Genomic DNA, 16,500 nt, shown 5'->3' on the forward strand with positions numbered 1-16,500 from the left:
TGCTTCTCTTCATTCATTTAAAATTAAGTAGCTGAAATTGTTACCAACAGCTGTAGGCTAAAATATGATATCACGTATTATTTTGTTGCCTACTTTATCGTAGACTTTAGAGTCAGTTTCAATAAATTCTTAATCATTCGTATTTTCCTAAAGTGCAAAGTGTCATTACAAAAGTGCAACGCATGTCGCATGAATATTGATTTCATCGTTCCTAATATTAAATCTATCGTTATTATAAGCTAGATACTTGAAGACCTAATGTACTTAAAGATTATTTTGTTTAATAACTTAAGGCGATTAATCTATGAGATTATATTGAATTAAGTCCCGATTACGACATCAGGTCTAGGAGATAGTGCAGTATTGCATAGTACCTACTTGCGTTAGAGAAACAAAAGCGTTAGTGCTCAGCGATTCACAACTATTGTTCTATAGTGATCAGTGGGCCATAACCAAACAATGAATACTGTATACACAATCTACATTACTCTACAAATCATCATGTTAAAAGGTAAAAATACGTTCATTTTGATAAAAGCAAGATGCTTTCATGTATTCAAAATATTTTATATCTCAAGTATATCTCATTTCACGCGAAATGTTATATTTAATTTATATTCTTGTTGAAATGTTTATTACTAAGGCAACTGAAGGAAATCAGAAGTAACATTTTATTTATAGAGAGAATAAAATATAAAATGATGAATATACTTACTGCTTCATTAATTTTGTACCTACTGGATAAAAAGTTGTGATGGTAAGGGATGTAGGTACTATTAAAGGCTAGTGAGATGATAATTCTAAAAAATGGCCAGAGCCAAGTCTGGCTTTGCAGTCGAATTCAAGAGCTGTTACGGCTTGTTTTTGTGCTCATCTTTGATTTGTTCTCTCTTTTTACAATTTATAATAAATTAAAATATGTACTGAATTTTATAAAACATCTAATAAAATCTAGGGTACAAGTTTATTGTATTATACTACATTTTAAGTTTAACATTGTTTGCCTACCGTAACGTAACATAATAAATACCTATACATTATTAAGCGTAATTTAATACTCATTTTAATTTATTTAATAAAAGGCTTGTTTGTGCAAAAATAAAAACATATTCTCATGAAAATTAGATAATAATTAATGAATTCCAAAACCGAAAAAAACAATAAAAAATGTAACGCATACCTACGTAAAAACTAAATAAAGCATCCAGATGAGATCTGTTCTTTCACACAGGCGAATTTCACTCCAACAGCATGATCGTTCCGCTTTGGTCAGAGTGAACTTTCTGGTGATTCTGAAATCGAATTTGACGACCTCAACTCGCCGAACACGCACTATCCCTGAATTGAAATAGAATAGAAGCCAGAATCATCAAAAAACAGAACCCAGTGCCTACTGATTTTTAGTCCATTGCATATATTGAACCCATAATGAACGACGCCCTTGATTTTTTAAAATTAAATTAATTTATTATTTATTTCAATTAATTTAATTTGTACTTACTTACTCATTAGATTTACAAACGAAATACATTTCCGTTTATATCTCGCTAAACTACACAGCAATTTATTGGCAAGTTCGCGCTCAAAAAGGGTGTCTTTCTACGTTTCATAGAGCTCTCGTAGCGAGAACTTGGAGATTAAGTTCATGTAATCTTCTACTGGCAGTTTGATCACTGATAACAACTTGGTGCTTCACCAGTTGATAGGAAACAAACGATGCCTCCTTGCAGCATTTTGCAGAAAACTGGGTAATGATCCTGTAGGTATCTTCCTCAGTTTGGCTATACCTATCTCCTGCAGGCCTGTAGCGTGTCCATTAAAAAGTGCGTGTAAATTATGTACTAATTATTCTAGGTTTCGGGACAACATTAGCAGAATCACCATGCAACCTGTCACCGTGTGATGTACTCGACATTTTCACTAAGGGCCAGAAAGCAGCCCAGCCAGTAAATATGGGTTGTGCTACAGATCTTCATTGGCGAAAGCTTGATCGACGGCTTCAAGCTATTGAACAATCGGGTGAACCCCTTTATTTACCTTTAAATAATTTCTATAAATTGAAAATGTACCTACTTTAAGTGCACAAACTTGTTATAATAAATCACTGATGCTGCAAAAATGTCAGTATGCGAACTTGTCTTTGAGAACTTACAGCAAATGTAAAATGAGCCCGAACTAATGAACGGAAAGCATTTCCCTTTGTTATTTTAGTCGCATCATATCATGTATGGCCTCATTGATTTTACCTCGATGAGTAGTACTTAACATCGCCAGTAGTACATCATCAATATAGTAGTAAACAACAGTCAGATGGTGGAGAAGGGAAACAGTCAGGGATAGTACAGATCAAGGAACATAATATTATTTGCTCTAGGGAGGTACATATACCTATAGTACAGAGATTTATCAAATGTAGACTCCTTTATGGCTCTGAGCAATAAAGGAGCCTAAGTTTGATAAATGGCAAAAAAAAATTAATACATAACATTTACTCGCATCAAAGTTGATTTATATTTGAAATTCACACTTATTTACATAATTTTCTCAAAACCCCTATTAGCAATTATTGTTATAAGTATAACAGCTACAGAGCAATAGCTTATTTTTAAAGTATTTGCATAGCAATTGTGGACGATAGCAACTTAGCTAAACGTACACAGGATTTTGCGCATGCCCCGTCAAAGTTAGCAAAACTACACATCTTAACCATTTAGATATTATAAAAATATTGAAAGGAGGCCAATAATAATTTACGAAACATGGCAATCGGGGTGGGGACGCCTCGCACACCCACACAGCCCCCGCGTCCCGCGCTAACCCGGTGCGGGATATCGCGGATAACGTGCGGGTGCGCTGGGCGTCCCCCGCCTCATCCCCGATTGCCATTTTGACCTATCGCGTACTATACCTAGCAGCAGCAGTATATAACAGTAAAATTTCACACTTCAAATGGAGTGGCGAATGTTTTTTTTACACTTAAGCATAAATCCATACTTAATATTATAAATGCGAAAGTGTGTCTGTCTGTCTGTCTGTCTGTCTGCTAGCTTTTCACGGCTCAACCGTTTAACCGATTTTGACGAAATTTGGTACAGAGATAGCTTGCATCCCGGGGAAGGACATAGGCTACTTTTTATCCCGGAAAATTAAAGAGTTCCCAAGGGGTTTTAAAAAACTATATCCACGCGAACGAAGTCGCGGGCATCAGCTAGTAATAAATATCTTCTAAACCTAGTACGCGACAGGTTGAGATGGCAATCGAGGTATGAGGTGGGAAGGGACCCCGATTCCCCGAGTACTATACTTGCTTACTCTTGGTCTTGAATGTGTTGTAGTTCTAGGTATTATTTAAGGTTAGGTACAAAAATTCGGTTCCAGTTACCGAAAAGAACCTGCTATGCTTTCTGTTTCGATTGTGTTCTATTTAGTTTGGACCATCAGCTTCGGCCAATCTCGTTGGCGCCAATGTTCCAAACCTCCATGTAGATGTGATGCGACACACCGTTCCCTCAAGTGCTGGCGGGCTGGCCTTACCTCGCTCTCTCCTGATTTGACCATCCCGGCTGATTTAAATACCATGTGAGTACATAATAATATCTAATTGTATAATGATGTTGTACTGACTAGGACTTCCAATACCGGGATCCCAGTCTTTTTTCGCCTTTTTAGATTCCGTAATTTTGATTTTCGAAAGCCCTAGTACTGACGTAAACATATGTACTAATATACTTACTAGGTCTTAAGTTTGCGTTAGTTGATCGATATGCAATTTCATTCTTGTTATGTACCCACTTTACTAGATGATACCCGTGACTTTATCTGCATGGATGGAACTCTCTACACAGCCCATCCATTTCATTGATTTTTCACACCACTTGCTTTAGAAAGCCTTATTACATACCTGTTAGCTTACGTATAAAGTACGTCATAATCATAACATTCCTATGACTTAGCGAGGTCGTAATGTTATACTAAAGTCTATTACATCTTAAGGGATGTAATTTTGTACTGAAATCCATTACGTCTTAAGAGATGTAATGTAATTTGAATTTAGAACATTCCGCACCCGAAGCAAATTATACCGATTTTGATATAGAGATAGCTTGCATCCCGGGAAAGGGCATATGCTACTTTTAATCCCGGAAAATCAAAGAGTTGCCACGGGATTTTAAAAACCTAAATCCGAGAACGAAGTCTCGGGCATCATCTAGTTACATATAAAATAGGTAAATAAACAGGAGTCCTAGTGGACCACGTAGCTGGTCAAGTCTGCTCGAAGTTTGTTTCAGACAATTCGATTTGAACTTTGTGAAGGTCGTCTCGACGGCCGGCCATCCATTGCTGGTAATAGGCCTCTTAACCACGATCTCGTATCGTTTTTATTTGGTAGGTAGTAACAATAAAATCGTCGACATTTTCAGTGATCTGGGCACAAATAAACTGCGAACTTTACACAAGACTACGTTCAAAGGAATGCGCTCACTAACCGAATTGGATATGTTTGACAATCACATGGAGTTTCTTCCCTCAGGGATTTTCGACTCCCTCGTCAATTTACGGATACTGTAAGAATGCATTCATTCACTTTGTTAAGGATAATAGGGTACCTTTCCCACAAACGAACAAATAAGTGAGACTCTTGTGCTTATCATAATATACATCAATAATTTTTAATTACCATAAAAAACAAAATGTCCTAAATCAAAATAAGATACTTAACACGTTTACGTGCCTAAAAATACGATTATTTTTTTAGGATACTCGATAGTATTCTAAATATCGATAAAACTATCAATAATAACAATTAGTCAAAATCTTTTTAGAGTAGCGTAGCTACCTACTTGTGACGCGCGGCGTTGACATGACATGACGTTTCGTTAATAGTAGCGCGAGCATTGATGTTGGAATCCCCCTCTACTTGATGAAGCATGTGGGCGGGGCAGGCGAGCCGCGGATATGAGCAAACGCTCATATCAAAGTCTTTTGAGCACATTACTATGGGCCATTTTTGCCTAATTGTCACCGTGATTAGAGCTGCCGTACAAAACTCGAAAAGATGCCGAGTTTTACTGTAATTATAAGTCGTATGCGAAATAAAAATGTGAGTCCGGGTAAATAAAGGAATTTCTTTCGTCCATAAGATAAAAATCTACTAAAATATTTGTAGATCGAGGCATAATCTCGAAAAATTATATCGGTTGACAATGTTAAGAGCGTTCAACACAATTACCGATTTTTTAGGAATTATTCATGTGCGAAGTGCTACAGATATTAGGAGTAATAACGAATAAAAAGGTTGAAATATTTAAGAACAAGCCTTTTTTAAAGATCTATTGCTAATGAATTATTAATTTTATTGAAAAATAATAATCCTATCAAATCCTTATTCTTGCGGAAGACGTTTACTAAATTATACGATTTTGAGTGCGTCTTTAGTTAACATATAACCACGAAAAACACATATAATAAACACATTCTCTGGTTATTTCTAACAAAGACATTTATTTCTAACATACAAAAACTACAGTGATATCAAAACTCCGTCTTTCACACGGAAAATACTCAAAGCCCCGTTTGTTTTAGTGGTTTACTAAAACATCGGAAACACACGAGTATCTCGTAATGCCTACAATAAGAGAAGATAGACATAGCAATGCTAAGAAACATAAGGCCAAGCTATCCATATGAAAACGTCCATACGAATAGTCTTACAGCGTCACTTAGAAGAATATAAGAACTGTCTTGTGGGCACTAAAGCCACCGAAAGCCTTATGAGAAGAGTTTTTCGATGGAATGACCTTCTCCCAACTCTTGACACACTCATAAAAATACCAATGACTGATTACAGATGACCTAGAAATATCAAAACAAAAAAGAACTGTTATGCATGGTCTTTTAGTTAATCCTACTAAATCACAGGCTACTTTTGAAATTGGCCCAGCTACGAAATTGTATTGTGCCAATTTCAAGTCTTCCAATCATAGCTAATGATGATCACGTATCGTGGTCTAGCAGAGCAAACTTTCCGTGTGCGTAAAAGTGAAAACTCTAGGGCAACAAGATTATAAAGATAGCCAGACGTGAATAACTGACTAGGATACCCTTAAGGCTCTTGAAAACTATCAGACAGACGGTTACGAAACAAAAAATGTTCGACAACTTGGGTCACTGGTGATTTGTGAACCAGTGAAAAAAAACTTCACATCCATACAAAATTTATTTTTAATTTTCATAAGGCTCCCTAGAACATTTTTGTATGGAACTCTTTTTTGACACTTGGCATGTGCACAGAGCTTGAAGGTTTTCTTTCAGAAAAAAAAATCCTTAAAGTCACAATTGTACAAAATTTATTGGAGTACCTTAATTACAAATTATAGACCTATCTCAGTGCTAACAATGCTTTGAAATGTCATCTAGAAAATTCTGAACAACCAGCCAGCCAGCTTCTTGAATAGACATAACATATTATTATCTGAGAATCAGTTTGGTTTCCGGAAGGGAAAGTCTACAGAAGATGCCATCAACCTTCTGACTGATCAAATTGTTAATCGTATAGAAGCTAAGAACAAAGTAGTAGGCGTGATTATTGATCTCACCAAGGCTTTTAATACCGTCTCTGTTCCTATTCTTGTAGGCTGATTAGAAGCTATTGCTATAAGGGGATATACACTAAGTATCTTCAAGGATTATCGCTGCGGTCGGGGAAAAAAGATGGCCAGCAAACAAAACAAATTCATACAAAAATTTCCTTCATTTTCAAACAAACAAAGAACTTGCGAAGTGGTCCCACGCGTCAACGCTCTTAATTTTGGGCTTGCGTGTGTCGATAATTTTATCGATAGTGTATTTTTGTTAATAAAGGCTAAACATCTTGTGGTACCTATTGTTATAAAAAAGTTTAAGTACTATAGCATAATTTATAGTAGGTAGTAATACAACAATAGTAGATCTATTTATATAATAAGACTTCCTCCGGCCTGACTGACAGACTGATCTATTTACTATCTAGTCTATCAATATACTTATATAAATTCTATCAATCCGCACATGGCCAGCGTGGTAGACTACGACCAAACCCTTCTCACTCTGAGAAGAGACCCGTGCTCTGCAGTGAGCCGGCGATGGATTGATCATGATGATGATGGACAACAATAGATTGCATATTTTATACTTTGCCAAAACAAGACAGGTATATCACGGATTGACTAGGTATTCTACAGAATGACTGAATTACAGACATTTCCGGTACCATTATTGATTTTGAAATCGTAAGAACAGGATCTCGGCTGAAGTGAGAAGATTGGTAACTTAGGTAGGTACATACTGATATTTAACATACATATAAGTCGAGTTGAGAACCTTTTTTTCGAAAGTCTGTTAGAAATCGTCATGTATGTAAATAAATTTAAAGAATGCCATACCATCTTTAACTGCCCTTTAAGATAGCCAATAATTATGACGTATTGATAATTATTATCGATATCGACTTCCAATTGTTACACATCACTATTTGTCAGTGGCTTGTGTATTGCCAGTGACGTACAAAAATTTTCACAATAATTTAATTAATTATTTTTAAAGTGATTACTTCGAGCGACATGTACTTTATATAGTGAAACATGTTTTTCAGATGTTTGCACAATAAGCACAATAATTATCAACGCTTGGAACATGATATTAAGAACTGAAAATATTTATTGTGCAAATTTTTATCATAGCTGGCAATACAATACTTGAATGGTACTTCAAAATCAACCCTACCGTTAAGAAGATACAGACGATTTTTGCTTGTAATTTTTTGACCAATAGTAGAGTCGCGATGGCTGTGTGCTGAATACGCTATTCTTTAAGATAGTGTGCGAGGTGGCTCGCGCGGTTTTCATACAAAAGTAACTTCATCAGCGTTCTATAGTATATATTATTCTAGGAGCGCGAGTGTGTCCTGTCCAAACGTGTATTCATATTTTCAAAGAAAACTTTAATAACTTTGTTCAACTAAAGTACAAAAAATATATGATTAGAAGACGATATATGCAAAACAATAATTAACTTTTACCGTATTCGCTCTTAAAATTTTTATGGTAATAAAAAAGTAGTGGTGTATGAATGCTCGTCATATAAGTCATAATTATCCGCTTCTAAATCTGTTTATCCAAACTGAATAAAAATAATTATAGTTAGAAGTGCATGATTGTCTTATCACTATGACAATTATTATTTTAATCACTAACTTACGAATATGATAAAGGTATACCATCTTGATTAAAAACACCATGGTTAAAAAGCTTTATTGCCTGTCGCTCTGTTGATTTGCTATTTTGTTTTTACTGATTGCTATTACCGCCCATTCGAATTGTAAATTCATCAACAAAACAAGTAAATATGTGAGCTGGTACGGTAGCAATATCATTTTGTTTTATTTCAGACGTTTGCAAAGGAATTATTTAGAGGAAATCAATAGCGATGCTTTCCGGTATACGAAGAAATTGTTCCACGTAGATTTATCAAATAATTTCCTATATACACTTCCGGAGCGTCTATTTGTGAACAATTCTTATTTGGAAACAGTTGACATTTCTAATAATCAAATTGTTTATATACCATCCTTCACGTTTATTGGACTTAAGTCACTGTTAATTCTGGATTTATCTAAAAATAAAATTCAGCAAATAGAAAATGGAACCTTCGTATTAAAGAGTCTCCAAATATTGAAACTGTCAGATAACAAAATCAGTAATATCACAGAAAACGCATTTGAGAATCTGTCTTCTCTTGAGACATTGCTGTTAGATAAAAACAATTTGATGAATATACCTAACAACTTATTTTGCAATCTACACTGTTTAACCTTCTTGGATTTGTCGAATAATCACTTAATAAGTGTAAGTATTAAGCACAACGCACACATATATATACATAGAGTGGTGTAGAGCCGAAGCATTTAAATAATGAGATACACATTGAAAGACGAAAGAAGGAAAATGATTGTATTTTTAACCGACTTCAAAAAAAGGAGGAGGTTTTTTTTTATTTTTTTTTATTTTTTATGTATGTTCCCCGATTACTCGAAAACGCCTGGACCGATTTTAAAAATTCTTTTTTTGTTTGAAAGGGTATACTTCAAAGTTGGTCCCATTTCAATTTGGTGAAGATCTGATGAACATCTTCGAAGATAGATACTGGAACTCCTCAACGGATAAGAGTAAATTGCTCGCGATCAGTGTAATAGCTTAGTAAACAATAGATTTTTAACCAGTCATAGCATAATTCCATGGGGCCACTAAAAATTGTGAAATAAAAAATTTTTACAAAAAAAATAAAAACCGACTTCGTTACACAAACACTAAAAATTGAAAAATAATTTAATTTATTACCGAATATATTATGTATATAAGAGTTAATATAGTTCCATAATAATATTTTTTGGGGTCGGTTTTTATTTTTTTTGTAAAAAAAATTTTCTGTAATAATATGACTAAGCTTACAACTAAGTAAATGGAAAGGGGAATAAATAATATTTACCAAGGTTTTCTCGTGTCTAGCTTAGTAAAATGCTTCACTGCACCGCCGCTAGTTGCGGAAATTACTTTTGGATATTTAGGTACTAGGAAATATCTACTGTAGCAGCACGTACCTGAAGCTTTTGAATTATTCCAGTATGTAAATATCGTTAAGGTATTAGCAGCCTCATTAAAGTCTACTAACCTCATATCTACTGTTTTAATCATGAACTTAGCACAATTTAACAAAGTAGGTAAGTACGCGACAGGTCGAAATGGCAATCGGAGAGGGAACATTCCGCACACCCGCCAGCCCCCACGCTAACCCGGTGCGGGAGAGCTCGGATGTGCGGAGCGTCCCCCCGCCTCATACCCCGATTGTCATCTTGACCTGTCGCGGACTTATAGGTACTCGTACTAACAGTTATAGATAGAAGTTAGAACTAAAATATTACCGGTGTATTTCAAGAGAAAAATCTGTTATGGGAACACAAAAGAGTTTGAAAATACTGCTACGAATTTATATAATAATTTTATTTTACTATTTCTGTGAGAAAAGTCTCGAATGCCAAGAATATAATATACGTACCTTATTCGTATGTCCTTTGCCTGTACCTATTCGAAAGAGTCGAGAACTATAATAAAAAATTTAATACAGAAAATGGAAATTCTATTTTCTGGACTATAAATTATTCACCTGAAATAAAAATAATATCATCAATAATTTTACTCGCAGTGAAACATGAACTGTGAACTGTATAATTCATTACATAACAAATCGTTTAGTTGACAGGTCTCGAATTCCAAAACTTGAGGCAACTTCGTAACTTGGATTTAAAAGGCAACTTTATATCAGAGATTCCGGACGAAATTTTCGCCAACTGCTCAAATTTAGAGAAACTGGATTTATCTAAAAACAAATTACGCTTCTTGAATATCTCAGCATTTCAAGGCTCGCAAAATCTTACATCTCTCATACTCTCTGACAATCAAATATACGAGGTACATTTCAAAACGTTTTCCACCTTGAAGAATCTCACTACATTGTAAGTATAAAATGTTTCTTTGCATCATTCGTCAAGAAAAGTATGTTAATTTCAATTTATTTAAAAAATTATCATTCTTCTTGTCTTATAGTAAGTAGGCTACCTACCTGTTATTTTTATTACTATACTGTATCGAAAACCCGCTTTTTTAATAGGTATATTTTTTCATAGCATAAGTCCGGATAGCCTGATAGTCGTATAGCTCCTAAATATGCATCTCCCCGCCTCATACCTACCCCAATTGCCATCTTAACCTGTCGTGTACTATAGTTTGCTTCGACAAGAATAGACTACAAAGAGTTACTCTTACTAATGGAACTTTTAATCCCTTGAATGGAGCTCTATAATATAAAAGGTCACAGGTCCATTGTAGCTATCTCGATATTTTGATTTTCGCTGTTAAAATGGTTTGATGTTTAAGGGATGACTTATGCTAACACGTGGCGGGCGCGAGCCGTGCCACGTACGAGGCGCGGACGAGGCACGGATTCAAAACATCACGAACATTTTATATGAAGCAGTTTATGCTTCACCGCGTGGCGTCCATGCCTCGTCCGCGCCTCGTAGGTACGTGGCACGGCTCGCGCCCGCCACGTTTTAGCATAAATGTACGCTCAACCGAAGTAACCTGTTTGTTTTTATTATACTTACTAATAAACAATTAATTAGTCTAGTTTTCCTACAGCCGTACTCAGAGTCGCTAATCGTTACTTAAGATTGAGTTAAAACGAGACAGATTTATGTGAGAGATAGCTCTGTCTCGTTTTAACTAAACTTAAGTAACGATTAAGCGACTCTGAGTACGGCTGTTAATGTAGCTTGACAAATTTGCTGCTTTAATATTTCAATTGATTGTTTTACAGGTATCTGGACAACAACATGTTCCCTTCGTTGCCATCTCGCACCTTCGACTACCTCCCAAAGCTGGCGAACGTCAAACTATCCAACAACCCCTGGCACTGCGATTGCCATGCTCTCTACGTATCTGCGTGAGTCATCTTTAATCGGATTCATAAGAGTTGGCAGTAATTTAAGGACCAGTTTCACCACCTTCAGATAATCTTTATCTGACGAATAAATTTGAAGTTATGACAGTTTTGTATTGAGAATCTGTGAAAATATCATCCGTTAGATAAAGTTCTGGGAGTTGTGATACATACCCTTAGTCTCTTTTGCATATTATTATATAAGGTCTTTTCACTTGCTTTACTGTAATGCCAAAACAGCTCAGCATACTGCACGTCATCATCATCATCATCAACAACCCATCGCCAGCTCACTACTGAGCACGGGTCTCTGAGAATGCGAAGGGTTTGGCCATAATCTACCCTACTGGCCAAGTGCGACCTAATTACATATTCTAAATAGGTAGTTATCAACCCTATTTTTCTCATTCCAGATGGGTGCGGTTAAATGAAATGAAAATATGGGACTATTCGCCTACATGCGTATCGCCATGGTACCTTGAAGGTCATTTTCTCAAGAAGCTCAAGTTCCCAGAACTCTGCACTGGGCAATGGGCTAGTATGGTAAATCTTTCTCCTAGATTACCAATGCAGCAGCTACTGTCACTTAATGTAAGCGTGAACCGGAAACCACAGGAAAGTATGGAACAAATCGACGTTGATATGGACGATTGGAATTAAAGTTTATTGGAAGTTAGACTCTAGGAAGTTGGAAATAATGAATGACTCAGCGAACGACGGCAGCATGGAGGTACAACAACTTCAAGTCAAGACACATGACATCACGATGAATGATACTTCGTTAAATATGTTACGGCTTCATGCCAAGTGCAGTTATACAGTCAGCAACAAAGCTAGGTTTTCACCCCTCCATAGTCGCAAGGGCGGTTTCAGACTAGCGTATTTAATTTGCGTATTTTTTTAGCGTATTTTTTAGCGTATTTTTTTACTGGCGGGTGCAAACCTTTGTTGCTAACTGTACATGGTCTTAGCTGAACACAACTAGTTGCGGTTCTAACTGTCCACACCTAAGTTAAACTAACTGCTAGCGGCCGTTAGCAGTTAGTTAAACTTAGCGGTTAAATTCGACTAAAACGGGCTATGCCAGAAAAATCGCTTCGTCGTCCCTCAATTCAGCTTTACCTAATCGACATTCATTTCGATATGGATGTCGGCGGCTTGCTTCGCTCTCCACCTCATTTTGGACCTCCTGCGCGAGTTTCTGGCTTCACGCTTTACAACAATATTAAATGTAGGAAATATAAACTAGGTGGACTCGGGGTGATCAGATTTCGCTCAGAGCCCAATCTACAATTTGCCAAACGACAGTCAAATGTAACCGATTACATCCAATTACGATGTAGCCATTAATAAACAAGTTACACATAACTTTAACCAACTGCTTACCGGCCACACCAAGGTGTAACTAATTAAAACTAGGTATAGTACGCGACAGGTCGATGTGGTAATCGGGGAGGGAACGCCCCGCACACTCGCGCAGGCCCCGCGAAAATCCGGTGCGGGCAAGCGTGGGTGACGTGAGGACTTGCGGGGCGTCCCCCCGCCTCATACCCCGATTGCCATGTCGACCAGCCGCGGACTATATGTATAGGTGTATCGCAATTCGGCTTTAAGCCGTATTAGATACAAGGAACTGTTTGGAACACGTCAAACAGAAGCGCGTGAAACCGACGCGAAGCGACGCGCGACGGCGCGGCGCGCGATTACCTACAGGAACGGTTACGACTCCGACGCGCGCCATCCAATATATTACACCTGCAGCTTCATTCAGTTCCTTGTATTACAACTTCTAGAAGCCACATTAAAAACGTTTCCTTCACGCGTTTTGTTTGTTTCAGTCTTTAAATAAAACAGTGTTTTTGAACTACTTGTGTTTTATTTTATTACCCATATTATAAACTGGAGTAGGCAATCAAAATTTAATATGTATTATGTTAGGCAGACAATTTCAATATTAAAGACTGCATGACGATCCTACCTGGCATAGTGGTGAGCGCTGTCGTCTTATATATGAGAGGTACCGGGTTCAATTCCCAGCAGGGGCAATTTGGGGATTTGGGACTTCCAAAATATCTCTGGTCTAGTAGATGGTTTTGGCCGTGGCTAGTTACCACCATTGATGTTGGAATCCCCCTCTACGTTACCACTCTACCGACAAAGCCACGTCGCCAAGTAAGTCGCGTTCCCGTATGGTCCTCAGTGTAGAAACCAGCCGCTTCCATCGTAGACTGCACCATCACTTACCAACAGGTGTGATAACAGTCATGGGCTATCCTATGTATCTATAATATTGCAAGAAAAAAACAATAGAAATGTTTGAATTAGAAAATGCTATCTATCTTCGAGTTAATTACAATAAATACCTCGTGAAATATGCGTTCGTATCACTCATTGTTATGTAGAAGATAATGACTTTATCACATTTCCTCGCAAAGATATCAATCAATACATAGCCGGTTAATCATCGTCATCATCATTATCTAAATAAGGACATGATAGTGGACATTCAGTTTTGTTTGCGCTCCTACAATAAGTGTTGTGTTTTGATCATCGTTTTAATAGACTATATTTACCATTATACTTACTTGACATTATTATAGGAAGTAAATTGCCTCGGATAACAAAACCGAAAGTTGTTTAACTATATCTACCTAAAAACTGGTGTTTAGTGCATTGTGTAACATGAAAACAAAAAAATTATAAAATGGAAAACACTTTTCTTTGGTTACTTTTAAGTGGTCTTGTGACGTTGTCAGTGACTGCCGATGGTAAGTAGAAATATCTTGGGATTTTACCGCTACGTTGTAGGCTTTTCTTCTCAGATCATTTAGAACCCTCATAGCTGTTTATGTTAGTATAATTGTAATAGCTGATGCCCATGACGTGGATGGACGTCTGCGTGGATTTAGGGTTTATTAGGTAATTGTTGGAAACTGTTTGATTTTCCGGGATAAAAAGTACCTTATCTTACTCTCCGTCCTTTCAACTATCTCTATGCCAAAAATCGTCAAACTAGAGTCGATTTGTTGCTTAGTTAAAGCGTGAAGGATGGATAAACAAACACACAAGTAAACACTTTCACATTTATAACTTATAGAAGCATAAATATCAAACAACCATTATCTACCCCCCTTGTACCTATTTAGTTGTTAAATCCTACTATAGATATTAAAAAGTATCTTAACTATAGTAAATAATAAAAGATTTTGACTTTAAGAGCTGGCGCGCACCACGGTGCAGTGAGTTGCGTTGAATTTTATTCTATTAAAAATCCGATGCGGAATTAATTCCGCAGTGCGCGCGCTTCTATGTAGTTCTTAGATCGTTCACAGATTTTGCGGGGAAAAAAACGTACGGAAATTTACCGTGATGCGCGCTAACTCTTAATGTGGTTCAATACCAGACCATACCTAATTACAAAATATTTGTTATCTATATTTCAGGGTGTACAATCGACGGCTTAGACTGGTTTGTAGCTGCGTCTGAATCTATACTCGATACATTTAGAGGCAATATTTGGGACAGATCTACATCAAATATCGACGGTCAGTCCTCGGAATTTTTTTTATAGGATAGAAGATACGCAAAATTTTGTCTATGATTGCTGTTATTAATGCAGGACAAAGGCTATATTATACAGGTTGTAACCACAACGCTAGTAAAAACGAAGACATGTGATAATACTGACCGGTTGTTGATATGATACCATAAGATAAAACGCGAAAAATAAATTAAAAAATATTCAAAATTTTGTAAAAGTTCACGACATATTGAAATAAAACACTAGAGATCAAGGAACGTTGCTAAGTAGGCCACTCGGAGTCAATGCCACGTCGTAGGTGGGGCATTGACCCCAGTTTTGCACGCTACGGGTTTGAAAAATACTAAATCAAAAAACTACAAAATGAGGCGGATGGTTATTGGTACTGGATTGTGTTTTGATAGCATAACAGTACCGCTAAGTTTTTGCTAGCGTTCTGGTTACAACTTGTATGTTTCAATATATTGTTTATTTAAATAATTTTAAATACAAAATTGCAGTACGGGCAGGGTACAACCTGCGTCTCTCCTGGGTATTACGCTCGGAGCACCTTCCACCAACTAGGCCACTGTTCACTTACTGCCCAGCCCAGTTTTATTCAGTATTCAAGCGACTGTGAATGCCATCTAGTAGCGACATGTTGCATTTATTAAAACTACTTTTCCATATTTTTATTTATATATATATTATTATATATATTTCGATGTAGCTCTTTGAACGAAAAATGACACATTACGTATGGACTAAGAGGCAGCGCATGCGAGACCTTCGTTATTTTATAAAAGCTGAAAGTTTCTCTGCGTGTTGTCCCCAACATTGGGAGTAACTTTTGTTTGGATCTTGGTGGCGTTGGATGATATCAGGTAATAAAGGTGTAAAAAATGTCACATGTAATTAGTAGGTATAGTCTAATTCTTTATATTTTCTTCAGAATAGTATTAGAAATCACGTCATGCATTGCCAGACACTTAGAGTCTGGACACTTAGTGTCATGGAAACTCCCTGCCAGACACCCTTAAAGTTTAAAAGTTTAAGGGTGCCTGGCAGGGGGTTGCCACAAACAAACGTTCCTCCCAGTGTTGGGGACAACACGCCGAGAAACTTTCAGCTTTTATAAAATAACGAAAGTTATGCACTGTCTTTTTATAAGCACTACCTATTTGAAATAATTTTTATGATGGTGTTTTTACCTACGCTTTATTTTTATATTTAGAAACTACCTTGCCTAGTTATTAATTTACTACTCATTCAATGAACATAATCATCCACCTACTTTTTATTGTATCGTTATTAAAAAAATTTAAACTGATTTCAAATTCCTTAATCATTATTATGTCATCCTGCGTGAGAAACATCTGTGCCTAAAATTTTGGAAGAAAATGGCTTTTTATAACTCTGTAGTATTCCTTCCGAGAATCTTTTCTAGA

At 36.5% G+C, this 16,500-nt stretch overlaps 2 protein-coding genes across 7 annotated transcripts in view; both read left to right on the forward strand.

The window, feature by feature from the left end:
- The first annotated feature begins 187 nt into the window (after positions 1-187).
- On the forward strand, positions 188-12,499 carry LOC117982705 (carboxypeptidase N subunit 2-like). The gene is made up of 8 exons (XM_034969086.2): positions 188-511; positions 1,855-2,019; positions 3,429-3,579; positions 4,422-4,565; positions 8,426-8,882; positions 10,287-10,546; positions 11,410-11,535; positions 11,946-12,499. The coding sequence occupies exons 1-8, from the start codon at positions 460-462 to the stop codon at positions 12,190-12,192; spliced, it is 1,602 nt and encodes a 533-aa protein (XP_034824977.1). The 5' UTR covers positions 188-459; the 3' UTR covers positions 12,193-12,499.
- Positions 12,500-14,030: 1,531 nt separating this feature from the next.
- The window catches only part of LOC117982699 (protocadherin Fat 3-like), a 31,394-nt gene continuing 28,924 nt past the window's right edge, over positions 14,031-16,500 (forward strand). For all 6 annotated transcript variants that reach the window (XM_069498907.1, XM_069498908.1, XM_069498911.1 and 3 more), the window contains exons 1-2: positions 14,031-14,300; positions 14,976-15,077. In XM_069498907.1, coding sequence (XP_069355008.1) covers positions 14,237-14,300; positions 14,976-15,077 — 166 coding nt within the window. In that variant the 5' untranslated portion in view covers positions 14,031-14,236. The remainder of the gene's footprint in view (positions 14,301-14,975; positions 15,078-16,500) is intronic.

Source organism: Maniola hyperantus, chromosome 5, assembly GCF_902806685.2.
Source record: "Maniola hyperantus chromosome 5, iAphHyp1.2, whole genome shotgun sequence".
NCBI lineage: Eukaryota > Metazoa > Arthropoda > Insecta > Lepidoptera > Nymphalidae > Maniola > Maniola hyperantus.